The sequence below is a fragment of the Takifugu rubripes genome, chromosome 4, assembly GCF_901000725.2.
Source record: "Takifugu rubripes chromosome 4, fTakRub1.2, whole genome shotgun sequence".
Lineage (NCBI taxonomy): Eukaryota > Metazoa > Chordata > Actinopteri > Tetraodontiformes > Tetraodontidae > Takifugu > Takifugu rubripes.
Genome location: NC_042288.1, coordinates 7,314,045 through 7,327,638, shown reverse-complemented (window position 1 = coordinate 7,327,638; position 13,594 = coordinate 7,314,045). Strand labels below are relative to the sequence as shown.

The 13,594-nt window shown below is 44.8% G+C and overlaps 1 protein-coding gene across 9 annotated transcripts in view; it reads right to left on the bottom strand.

Annotated features, from left to right (window-relative positions):
* Window positions 1–3,271: 3,271 nt before the first annotated feature.
* wdpcp (WD repeat containing planar cell polarity effector) overlaps window positions 3,272–13,594 on the bottom strand; it is a 42,047-nt gene continuing 31,724 nt past the window's right edge. For 3 of the 9 annotated variants that reach the window (XM_029835435.1, XM_029835436.1, XM_011603077.2), the window contains exons 15-19: window positions 10,046–10,145; window positions 6,722–6,803; window positions 5,096–5,181; window positions 4,047–4,078; window positions 3,277–3,706 (exon numbers count right to left, since the gene is read on the bottom strand). In XM_029835435.1, the coding sequence (XP_029691295.1) occupies window positions 3,656–3,706; window positions 4,047–4,078; window positions 5,096–5,181; window positions 6,722–6,803; window positions 10,046–10,145 (351 nt within the window). In that variant the 3' untranslated portion in view covers window positions 3,277–3,655. Of the gene's footprint in view, window positions 3,707–3,924; window positions 4,079–5,095; window positions 5,182–6,721; window positions 6,804–7,779; window positions 9,698–10,045; window positions 10,146–13,594 lie in introns of those variants that run through there. The other 6 variants (XR_003888277.1, XM_011603078.2, XR_003888280.1 and 3 more) reach the window with 6 other exon arrangements.

The following is a 13,594-nucleotide window of genomic DNA, read 5'->3' as shown; positions in this document are numbered from 1 at the left end:
GGACGGCACTAATCCACATTTCCCTTTTCTTTCCGGGCTGAATATTCATCGCTTGTTTCTCAATAACAAAGCAGAAAAGTAAACTGAGTGTTTGAGTGAAGGCGGAACCAAAAATCCTCAATTCTTGTGATCAAACTGGAACTCTTTGATGGAACTATTTGCATTATATTCACTCAGTCTTTTCATTATTTTTTAGGCATGAAGCTATTAAATCTTATTAAAGTGTCCATTTTAAGAACAACACAATAAAAAGAAAGAGACTAAAGCTAAAACCTGGAAAGAATCAGGTGCGTCACATTCGTGCTCTCCTCCACAGGAAGATCGATCGCACCAGGCTGCCTGTTGTCATCTTGACCTTTTGACCCCCTGCTCGCTACTGCGAGGGAGTCTGAATGTGGGTGGACTGGAAACAGTTGACATTTTGTTCACACTTGTCCAGTAAGTGAACCGGAACTCGGCTGGACGGTTTTGGCATGAGCGGTTGTGATTTGTATCTGGAAAAGAGAGCGAGAGAGACAGACGGCGAGATAAAGACAGGAAGAGGCCTGATCCTTCCTGCATTATTTAGCGGCGTGAGACTTCGGAGGCCTCGAGTGTGTCAGAGATCTCGCAGGGCCGGGAGATGCACTGATAGCAGCCTGCATGCTGGAAGGCTTCTGTTTACGAAGAAAAAGCGCTCCTCTTTCATTGGCTGCTGGTCGTCACCAGACTTGGGCATCACGGTGCGTTCACAGGGCAGCGAGACGATTCCGATGAGGATTATATTTACCAGCCGGTTTCATCTGGGGTCAACCGTGCATCCATGTGGGCGGAGCCCAGAGTTTCAGGTGTCAACTGGTGTCAGGAACAGTTGATATAAAACACAACAAAAACAAAAGAAACACAGGAGTTGTTCAACATTTCTGGAAAATTGCTGGATAGAAAGAGTCGTGACATCACACCAGGAAGTGAAGGTTTAACAGGGTTTTAAAGGTGAGGCTGGTGGGAGAGCAGGCGTTAAATATCAAGTTTTACATGACGGATCATCGCTGATTCACGAGAGTTCACCAAACTGCCGGTGAGTCACGTCCCCCACAACGGCCGTCAGTCGTCAGAAGGAGGATTTCTCCTCGGAGGACTGTGAATATGCAAACCCTTTCACACTGTTCCACTGAATCCCCGAACCTTTGATACACCAGAGGAACCAGCTTGTTCAGCTACGTGAATATCTTCCAGATTCCGCTTCATTGTGTATTTGGGGAACGGTTTAGGTTTGCAGGGCGGCATCACTTGTGCGTCCCAACAGCATCGGGTTGAGCGCAGATGATTAGTGAGGTATTTGAACAAGGCTCAACTCATCTGTCGGGGCTGCAGCAGGCCCCCGCCCCAAGTTACAACTCGTCCTCTAAGCCTAGCAGTCGAGGAAGGAGGCTTAATGGAGACTACCCGGCCTGCGGGGTTTAGCATTTCCACCAAGGTCGCGGTCTTGTTGCCCGTGAACAGTCTTCTGTGCTGGTCACATCGGCCTGTTTGCGTGTTTTGCTGCTGACTGACAAACTTGTGTCAACTCAACAGGCGCAGAGGGCAGCGAAGAAAAACCCGCATCCGCCCTGAGGCTGAGGGTCGCGCGACATGCTAACAGAAGCCCAGAGAGTCGCGAGCTAAACCTGGTCACGACCTCTGACCCTTAAAATAAGAGACGCGTGAGTCATTTTTGACTTGGCTGAACAATAGAAGAACTTTTTGAAAAGAAAGGGGAGGATTTAGGCAGCGTCAACCTTTCTGTTCTTGAGCAGCACAGAAAGGTTGATGATCGGGACAATGAAACGAGTCATTTGTGGCCTCTCCTGCAGTTCAAACACAACACTGGATGATGGCATTTAACCAACAGTCAAACAGTAGTTTTCCAGTTGAGTTCAGCAAACAAAAACAGAGACGCAGCGCCTCAGTTAAGCACAATATCGTGCAAAGCCATTTTATTCCTGACATGAAACTGGCTGTGGTGTTTCCCCCCTGAACAGGACCGTCCCATTATCCCCAACACCACCTCTTTGGTGTCTGGAATCGACAGAAGGTAACAGACATATTCGCTCCAAATAATTTGAGGACGAGGCTTGAGGAGATCAGGGTTAACAAAAATAAAACATACAACCTCCCCTGAGGGGAAGCAGCATCAGTCTAATCAGAACCATCATTAGATGTGATAAGGCCTCCGTAGAAACACGGAGGAAGGAGGGGAGTGAAAAAAAAAGATAACCTGGATAATAGCGAGTGCTGGAGGCTTGATTCATTTCCAAATGTTAACAAGGCCGTTTCACAGCTCCAGCGAGCAGCGCAGTATGCTAATACCACTAATAAGCCTATCTCTGCGAGTCATCTCTGAAGGCGGAGATCTGAGTGTGCGGCAGGGTCTTTAATACAGCTGCTGGCCACATCTGAAAATAAAGCAGAACTGTTTATGATTCCACAAAGCAGACATAATTGCTTAAAGGGGGAGCGAGGCGAGCGTTTGGTCTCACACTTTGTTTTCTGTATTACGGGAGAGATTCGACTGTTTGAGTGTCAAAGAGGCAACGGCGAAGGCCATGGGAGAGATGGGGGGGGGGGGGGGGGGGGGCACTGGTGCTCGCCTGTTAAGCAATTTTGCAGCTTTTATTCAAGCTGTCAAGTCAAACAATCAGGAGATAATGCAGCCCCGGTTTGTAAATTACGAACGTGTCAGGAGAGGCACTAAAGGCTTCGGCAGATGCCACTTATCACCAGCAGGCTCTGCAGCGCGACTGTATCATCAGAGGGGAAATATAACGTTCTGATGTTTACATAACAGAAGTATTAGTATCAGTCAGGATGTAATTCCTTTTACCTCTCCCTCTCACAGAGGATTGACTCCCCCAAAAAGCCTACAATCTTTTTTTTCTTTTTTTTTTTAAAAGCTAACAAAACAAAAAAAGGGAGCAGAAAAGCATCCTCGCTGATCTTCTGTCCATTTCTAACATCACTTCTTGTATATTTTTTGGTGGAAATCCTCTTAGAATGCAAAGTAAATAGATTACGATACAGTGAGGGATTAGGGCTCGCGCGCTGCTGTCAGATTAGTCGGCGAGCGCAGCGCGTCGACAGCTCTGACATGGCTATGGCTGCTGTTCAGGAAAGGGGCTCCGCGATGCTTTAAAGATGCTGGCTGGCTCCCGTTCATGAATAAAACTGCGGCCTGTAATCTCGGCCAAAACACACACTCGTGCACGTACACACACACACACACACACCCAAAGGCTGGGCCCATCGATAAAAAAAAAAAAAAGGTTTCACAAATACAATATGACTCTTTATTGTTAATTAATCATCAGTTCTTGACATATTTAAAACACTGAGCTGGAACAGCTTTAGTTTATTAACACGAACACATCCGAGCAAAAGAAAACTGAATTAACATGTTTCACACTGCGTGTCTTCAGTAACACGACACCTTTGTCTGTTTAAATGCTCAAAAAACACTGGCCGCATTTTACCTTTCGTTAAGTCAGCCTGGAGCGTCATTTCCTTTGACAGACTCGGCAGGGGAAACAAGCACTTGAGTCCTGTTCTGTTAAATCTCACCCATAAGTATTTCATTCATAAAGACACAGTCAGAGTTAGTCACTGTGGAGGTGCTGGCCTGGAATACCGTCAAAGGGCTCTACACCATTCCTAAATGGACCAAGTGAAGAGTCCCAGGATCTCCATCGGCCTGAGAAGCATAAAGCATGCTACAGTCAATAAAACAGAACCAAATGCTACACTAGCTTGTCCATACTTCCATCAATAAAATAAGTTAACCCTCAGTCTGCTGAGGTGGACAACAGATAAGTCCCCCCCACCCCAATAGGACAGTCGGCAGCCACTTTTTAAGGATGTAAATCTAACAGTTGGACTTGGGCGACGCTCGGAATGTTGAGGGTATCTCACATTATAACACAATGCTCCCTCGGGTTGGCAGTTCAACCGTCCACCACGCTGTTAATGCACATAACTGCGCTGTTGTGACAACGGAACGTGAGGGGACATCAGTTTGGGTTCAATCGCCTCACCTTCCCGTCGTCTCTGCCACCTTCGCCGCTTCCTGCAGAACAAATGACAGACGTTGCTGTAAAGCAGCCATGACACTTTAAACAACAGGCTAACATTAGCCACGCATAATCGCACGCGGCAGCCCCGCAGCACATAAACACAGATGCATACATACAAGGGAAATGCCTCAGTGGGTTACATGCTCGCTCAGTGGCTCGGATGTGCCGCCTTCTCTGGGCTCTAACAGACATAAACCCTTGTCACTCGTGGCAATCGCTTTTGCTCTGAGCTCTGCGTTAATAAGGTTATGATTGACGTTAAAACTGAGACTTATACACACATTAAAATGCCGATACAGTTTCCCCCAATAGCCTTCAGTCCGGATTATCAAATGTCAGTGATTAGATAGCGAGACAATGGCTAATCGCATGAAAAATAGAGTGAGTGAAAGTGGAGGGAGAGAGAAACCGGAGCAGAAGAGAAGAGGAAGACGTGTTTTCTTGATTAATACTGGCTGCAAAATGATCAGTTAGACATCCGAGACCAAGAGAGGTTAGCACCCACACACAGTCTAGAGAATTAAAGTGTTGCAGGCTGGAAACCTGAGTGGAAACACACATGATGAGACCTTATGTAACTGTCTCACATTGATGTGGAAGTGATTCCTATTCAGATCAAGAGAAATCTGCTCTTCATTTGGTCACCTGTTGCTGTAGCAGCATTAGAATGAAAGTAGATGGACTAGTTCATACAACTCACGGGATTAGCCTGGATGCTAACCTTCAGATTAGAATCAGGTGTCTGTAGATCCACCAGACAACACTTTAATTCCTCAGTGACTAGTTTTGCACTACATCAGTAAACAAAACAGTGTTGATATCTGCATCATGGACTAAAGATGACCCGATGCTTCATAAATAAATGATCAGATCGCGCTGAAGATCGGCCTGCGACCGTCAATCAGCAGATTAAATTCTGCTTATCTATATTCTTGTCATTGGTGGAGCTAAAACAATCTCCAGGGGTGGATAACTGCTGACAGACACAACGGTGTGACGCTCACGCAGACCTGTTTGTGTCAGCGTCCTGAACACGTCTGACCTCGGGGTCACGCGTTGCTCCGGCACGCTCCTCTCTTTGGCGCGTCCCTCGTTGCTGAGGCAGAGAGGAAAGTTATTCCGCGGAAGATTTACAATGTAAATGCAGCGACTACAGTTGTGACTATATGAGGAGGCTAAAAGTGTGTTTTAAATTAAAATATTAATTACCTCAAGTGCGCACAGATTTGGAACATGAATAATAAACATGCGAGAAACGGGCATATTAGTCAACATCGTCACATCGTGTTGACTTTGGCCTCCACAAAGGAGTGAGAGAGGCCAGCAGCCGTCAAAAGAACATTGGGATGCTTCCCAGATTCCCGTCTCATTCCCGCTCACTTCTCCGAGCGCGCCGTCGGATTTGGGGAATGCGGCAATCGTGCAACGAGCCCCCGAACTGCCATTGTCCTCGCCTCCCTCTCTTTCCCTGCTCTTTTCTCAGCGAGCCAAACGAGGGAACGCCTGTGCCGCAGCGCTGCCCTCCTCCGTCTCGGCTAAGCTTTCACTGGCTTCACATGAAAAACAATGAAACTTCATCTGAGACCAGATTACAAAAAAAAAAGGGTGGTGGGGAGGGGAATGTTCTAAAGGAGTGAGAAATTGTGGAATAAAAAAAAAAGCTGAAGGCTTTTGTCTCTTCTCTGTGGCCGTTATCTTTGGGGAGGTTTGTAGATCTGCTTTCTTAGGCTCCATCGGCGGCACAGGCGAAGACCTGGGGTTGTACGATCAGGCTTCTGGCTGCCAAACCGTGCAAGCCCTCTTTTATACTCATTTTTTCTGCTCATTTCTTCTTCTTTTTTTACCGGTTTTAAAAAAAAGAGCTTAGGACATCTCTGCGTCTTTTCCCCTCTGTGTCTCTGGACGCAGCCTGTTTGAATTGGCTGATAGGGCAGGATTTGGGATGGATGGAGGCTCATCGGAACCCAAAGTGGAGGGGCTGGAGGTGGGTAGGGGGGCAGACAGTCATCACAGTTACAGTCAAACAGGCATGAAAAGCCTGGATGAGCAGAACAACAGCATCTTTATCTAATACACATAAATCCCCACATAAATACTCCAATATGTTGGGGTTAGGGTACCAAAAAGGATGCCCCATCATCACTTCCACCCAGTTCACAATAATAGAGACACGGATGGCTATATTTGTATCCATCTATGGGGGTGTGAGCCAAGCAGGGACAAAGCCAGAGATGCTTTCAGTGCGTCTTTAGTCACACTTTCAAATGTGTCATTGATGCAGACGAGTGTATTAGACAATCACTTCAAAACACTCGGTTATTTTCTGTACTCGTGGGGACTGAACCGTGGTGAAAATGGACTCTGGGTTCAGAGTTGGGATCGCTGGGAGCGTAAGACCCGGAACCGATGTGGCTTTGACATTTGAAACGTCGCACTGGAGACTTTTAGGAGCAGCTGGTCGGCTAAGACAGAGGCTGTTAGAGGCTTCAAGAATACCTTTTTCTCTTAATAATCATTACATTTTACTGTTTAGTCTAGTTTTGGCTGCTCAGATGAAAACGCTCCTCAGTAACTGCTGAATGTAAATCATTATTCAAGTTTGAGACAGCAACTTACAACATTCTTATATAACTCACTATGCTGTGGGGGTGCCTCGCTCCACCTGTGTTTCCATGCCAAAACCACAAAGGACACCATTCTTTCCTCTCTGAGGAGCTGCTGGGACAGAAACACACAAACTGAGCATTAGATTTCATTTAAATCATTCTCATAAATGTTTTCAAATTTAAATTCAGCTCTTTGAAACTGGCAACAAAAAAAAACAAGAAAAATCTCTTGAGATCTAAATGTTGGCTGGCAGTGTTTAGCAGTTTGGCTCTTTAGCATGTTGTTCTGATTGAATAATCCATTAACAACTGCATGAACTAAAGTGTAGGCTTGAACACGACATGCTCGTAAAGTTTCTGAATTGAAACAAGAAGTCGAACGCTACTGGAGGTTGTGTGAATCAAAAGAGCTGAGGGGGGAGCAGAAACAGACAGATTTCCTTTAACACACACTGCAGCTAACCGGCTTTTAGCGTAACGACTGAGAAAGCGGAGAGAGGAGGTGGAGAACTGGATCTTCAGATAAAGCTCTTGTCTCGTTGCCCATTCAAAGGCCCTGCAGTCACATCAGCATTTGTGAGGGGGAGACAGAACGATCAGGCAAACAACCTGGCATCTCCCCTTGGCAGAATGCTACTGCACAGAAAAGAGATAGAGGGAAAAAGAAAGAGGCCTTCCCGCGCACTTGTTCTCACAATGCCGTATCTATCCACATCAACACACTTGTCAGCCAGTCGGCTATGAGCGATTTTCCAATGCCGGTATAAAAGAGACCATTTCTAAGCTGAAAATGTGCATCCGCTATTGTACGTTTATGCACACAAGCGCAGGCAGAATCTCTTCAACGGGGTTTATAAGGGATGTAAATAACGTGTGTATGGAACCATGTTCAAGTCCAGGGCTGATGCTAGTGCACCGCTAACAGACCGCTATATAGAAAAAAAGATCCAGTACACATCACGTATTGAGTCATGTTGTAGGACACAAGAGGAAAATAACTCATCTCAAGAAGATGAGTTCTTCTTTTCGAGTGCGATTCAAGTCTTTTCTAGGATTTGTGTGAAATCATCCAAATTCCAATGGCCACAATCGGTGTAACAGGTGAAGGCTGCTTGCGTTCACCTGTGTAACTGTGCTCCAAATGTGTGTATTTGCAGGCGCCCAAAAAGATCAACTGTGTGTGGTAATTTACTGTTTGTACAGGAAAACGGCAGGATGTGCCGCCTCAGTTTGCTGAAAACAAGATTCACATACAAAAAAAAACAGACAGTTTCCAATTTCTGTTTAACAACTGTTTATTACAAATAGTTGGCTAACTGTGAAGTCAGCATAACCTGACTTCACAGTAAGCCACACCCAACGGCAAACATAAGGTAAACATATTTACACAAACATGGATGCCTTGGAGGAGTTGCTGGGTTATGAACTGTAATGTGTGAGCAAGAGAGCAAAACCAACACATTTCTAAGCGGCTTCAAGCAGGAGATTAACATCACATGTTCTAACCACCAGGTTTGTGTTAATGTGGAGGGAGACGATTTAATCAGGAGCAATCTGATAAAATGACTCTAAGGTTCTTGTTCTAATGTAGCGTGTATGATGCCAGTTAATGTGCATGGAACGTGTACCGTGGCGACTAATTGCCGTCTGTTGTTTAAATGTGTGGGTGAGGAGAATGTGACAGGCTGTGACGCTGTGGGGAGAGACAGTTCGGAAAGTGTTTGGACAAGTTCAAGAGGAGTTTACACAATGTATGGTACAGTGGAGAAGGTACAGCATAGCCTTAAAATTTAAGTAAAGTACCGTTAATGTAAGTGTGCTCCTCATCCAACTGTTGCGCAATGTCTTTGTCAAAGGCTGCCTATGTGTTTGTGTGTAAAGTGAGACGTTGGTTCACCGGAGCCCTTTGCTTGAAGGGACACACTTAATATTTATGACCCGTCTTTTCTGCCGTTTATACGGTCTGTTCTTGTGCTTCAGCACTGACACACAATGTACGACACACACATGCAGCACTCTACTGTGTAATGTTTGTTACGTGTGTTGACCTGTTGACTATTACAATATAAAGAACTTGATGATATTAACAACAAAGTGTAGGTAAATCAATGTTAGCTTAGCAGTATTGTGAATTTTTTACTTTTGAATAAACAGACCATAAACCTGTTAAACCAGCAATAGTCTACTTATGCCTCCAAACATTTCATTTTCAGTCTTCATTTCAGATTAAGATTTGTTGGTTTACTGGAAGCTTTTGGTGACTATGATATGTTAATGTGCTAATTTGGTTGGGAAGGCAGTGGTGGGAGCTTTTTCTGCCCCAGCATAGTGCCTTGTTTAATTTACCTTACTCTAGCATGCCATAATACACCTTCAATCTTCACTTTTTGGGGTCCACGCCCCTTTTAGCTTTCCTTCCCTTTGTTCTTTCTTCCCTCTTGCTGCTGTCATCACTCCGTCCCTCACTGCTCTATTCTGTCCCTCTTCCCCTCATTCGCTGCAGAGCTGCTGTCCAAGGATAGGACAGGCTGCAGGTAATGGAGGTGAAAATCATGGAGGACATGATTAAGAAGCTTATGAAGAGAAGTGAGCGTGTTTGGCATCACATTAGAAATAAAACAGCGTACAAACAGACCTCACAGTCACACAAACGCTCATTTTTATTCACAGACAAACACACAGATGCTCAGCCTGCAGGGCGTGACCTTACAGTGGAGTTAAATACCCCTCTTGCCTCATTTAGTTGTATGCAATCACACACACACGTACCACATTGCCTTCTGGTGTGCTTTAAGGCTTTAAGTACCAATGAAGGACTCATCAGACATGTTCATCTAGTTCCCTCACAAATTTGAATGTTTTCTGCTCACCCGTTGGCCTTTGAAGCCTCCATGAGGAATTGTGTGTGTGAGTGTGTGTGTTTCTGTGTGTGTGTAATCAGGAACTCAGCTTGATCCCCTCTGGTATGTGCTTTCAGGAGTGTTTGTGAAAGGGCAGCAGCACCGCCTGAAGTAACGACAAAAAAAAGGGGGCTTCGCTGACTTTCTTTGCATTTTCTGACTAATTTTACACGGCCGCATTAAAAGACCTTTATCATTACCGAGGATGACATCATCTTTGAAACACATGTACATTTTACATGAATATTACTCTGGCAGACATGTTCTGATTTAATTCCTCTTTGTGTTATTAAAGAGAGCGAGGTGAGAGCCTGAGGAAAAAACCTCAGTTTAGATGTCAGGAAACGTGTGCTGGAGGTTATCGGGATCCCACCTTCCATTTCAGATGTGAGGAGAAATAACCGGTCACATCTGGTGTCTTTTTTTTGGTTAGACATTATGATTATTTTCTTACCGCTGCCTGTGATGGCCCGGGCTTCGATTTCATTAGCTTTCCTCTTGGCCACATCCGCTAACACCACCTCGCCCTTATCGCCGGCAACATAATGGAGGTCCTTTGAAGGTAATGCAAGAAAGAAAGAAACGTTAACGTTAATCTAAAATGAATCTAGGCTTCGATGACAATAGGGGTTTTTTTTAGACGGGGGTGAGCTGGGGTATTTTGGCGGGAGAAGGAAGAAACAGATGAAATGACAGGAAAAAGGAGCCGTTTGAAGCAAAACATCAGAAAGAGCACCGTTTGAATGAAATGCCGTTTCCTCCAAAAACTTTGAAATCAAGCCCCCGCCTCCGCACACACGCCCTCATCTCTCCGGTTTTGAACCAGGAGGGATGTTATCTGTCACATTTGAAAAGTGGCAGAGGAGGGGTCGGACTGTTCACCTTTCAGAAACGCCGGTATTCTCCCTTTTTGGAGAAACGTATCCAGCCGAGCCCATCACTCTATCAGCCTGGAAACAGCGTGTCCTCTCTGTAGACCCCCGTTATAGAGCCAGGAAAACAGATAACGCTGCTAAATGATGTCCAAGTGTGACTGACTTAATGCTCAACTTTGGAATGCTGCCTGTAAATAACTACACTGCCTACAAAAAAAGGTCAGTCGGTTTACTTCAGTAATTTTAAATGACTTGTTCAGGACTAAACACAAATGTCTGAAACCCTTCTAATAAAGACCAACCATCATACATTTTACCCCTGATAGATATGAAAAATGTACCTGCAAAACAATCAACAAGCTGCTGACGTCATTGTCTTTAACCCCCCCCCCCCCCCCCCAGTATTGCCATAATAGAGATAATTTAAAAGTAACCGTGGCGAGAATAAAGCCCCCATTTTGGGAGCAGATGAAAATACATTTGGGAAAGACTGAAAAACATTCTGACCAGGCTTTAACCGAGTGAACAGAAAGTGAATCGCTCTCTCTCATCCTGGCACCCAACAAGGGGCTGCATGAGGTCTCTGCAATTCCTGAGAGCAAGTGCGGGGCCTGAGGGCCCATCAAAGGGGACACGGTGTTAAGGAGAGTCTTCCGCCTCAGCGACATCACAGGACATCAGTGCCATGACTCAGGCTCACTATGGATAACCCTCAGCTGTCTAAAGGCAGTCCCCAGCTGAGACTTCACCCGGTCCTAATACCCCCATATTGTAACTCAGCTTTTGTACCCCTAGAGTAAAAAAAGAGGGGGGTGTTGGTTTCCAAAAGAGGTGGCAAGCAGAGGGGATTTTGGCAGGGAAAGAGGGGGAGTAAAGAGAATGAGAGAGGGGTGCTGAAATTGAAGAGTATGAATGGGAACAGATTGGGTAATTATAGTGTGGTGGCTGCCCTCTGTGGAAAGGAGTAGGGAGGAAATGTGAAAATGGCTGACAACAAAATGGCCTCAAAAGATCCTAAATCGGCTCCCAGGACTGTGGAGGCTAATTCAGCTGCTGTGAACAAGGACACGGCCCCTCAATTAGATATGAGTGAGGCTTCCTAATTGATAACAAACAGAGCAGCAGAAGATTAAAACAGGCGAGCAGAATCGGAGGTATTACACTGAACTGACAGTGTGTGTGAGATGATGAAGAAAGCACAAAAGACGTGAGGAAGATATGTTCACAGCAAGGGCTTTTATTTGAGACAGAGCAGAGAGAGAGAATGAGCGAGAGAGAATGACAGAGAGAGAGAGAGAGAGAAGAACAATATGAACATTTGATACTGCCGTGTTTTATTCCAGCTTAGCTTTTCATAATAAAGTCTAAATCTGGAGACAGGGACCCAGAGAAAGCATATAAAAAAGGAAATAAGGGAAGAAGAACAAACTAAGAGCACAGAGAAAGAGAGAGAGAGAGAGAGAGAGAGAGAGAGAGAGAGAGAGAGAGAGAGAGAGAGAGAGAGAGAGAGAGAGGACTATCAGCTCCACTAAGAAGGGATAACAATAATACTGCATATAAAACCATCAGATATTACACCTCTTATTCCCTGACACTCAAACACGACACTAATCTTATTTATATAAGGGCTTTAGGGGTTGCAATGCCTGATAAAGAGGGACATTTTAGTGGGCCATTTTAGGAGAAGAAGGTAAGGGAGGGGTGCGGTGGATAAAAAAAGCCCATTATTGACCAATCTGTGGGTCGCCTCCAATAATCAGGGATTAGGTCAGATGGCAAACAGCATCATCCACATTAAGAGACATTAATAGATGAATTTACTGATCAATGCCTGCGTGTTTGCAGTCTGCGAGTCACTGTCAAATAGGAAGTACACATGTAAACACCTGTTCTTTAAGGGTGTTATGTGACCAGAGAATAACTGATCAATATTAAACATTCTGTTCTGTTGCAACACAGGAAAGGTACATCACCAGTTTCTCTTCCTTATACACAGAAAGTGGGATGAAAGAGACACAATCCACACTGGGAATGCCAAAGCAGACAAAACATTAATAAAGATGACAAAATATAGCTACAAACATTAATTTGATCCTACCAGGAAGAGTGGACGCAAATCCACATGATTAAATCTGAAAATACGTACTGTGTAATTAACATAATCCTTAGGCAAGATCGCGCCGACATTTTCCCTGATACACCTGTTATCCACAAGTGTTGTGTTTGACTAACACTTCTATCAGATAGGTGTTAAGGACTTAATGTTCTAATAATGCTAATTACTAATTTGAGCAACAACAATGAGCTTATTGCCCAAGACGTGGAATACCTCCTCCTCCTCCTCCACCAGTCCCAGTGTCAGATAGGGGGGGAAGATAGGAGGAGAACCCTACAGGGTTTCTTTACAGCTAGCGTATCTAACAAGAAACAGTACAACCCCTCATTTGGGAACAAAAGAGCTGGCGTCAGATTGGACTATCGCATAATTTGATTTAATTAACGAGCCACATCAAGGGGCAACTGCTGAGGAAGAATACAAGAAAAAAAGGAAAGGGAGGTGTAGAAAAAAATTGACATCAGCTTGACCTAATTGATTACATTATAACCTCATTATCAAAGTCTAATTAATAGAGATCCAGAACAATGTCGTTTATAGAGACTTATCAATGCAAACGAGTTGGTAAACCCCTACCGCTGCCCTTACATAACCCCCCCACCACCGCAGCCAGTTCCTCCTCCCCATCAATTTACCCCAACACTAAAGTGTTTCATTCTAACAAAAGGTTTCTTTTTTCTAAAAAAAAAAGGGGGGGGGGGGGGGGGGGGCTTGGAGAGACTCTATTGTTGCTGGAAACAATGGGGCTTGAAAGCATGTGGTTCTGGTGATAGAAGGGGTATATCATGCTGGGCATTTCCAGAGGAGGTGAGGGTGCACATGTTATCTATAGGTGTCTCGGTATGTCCATTTTATCAAGTTGACAGTGCATTATTCAGTTCTTTGGGGGGTTGTTTGGAAATTAGAAAGCGTTCAGGGAAAGTCGGAGTTGCCCTCATTAACCCCACCTACCTTGACTCAATCAGCTGACCGGTAGGTTAAAGCAACAACACAGCCTAATTAGAGCAAAGGA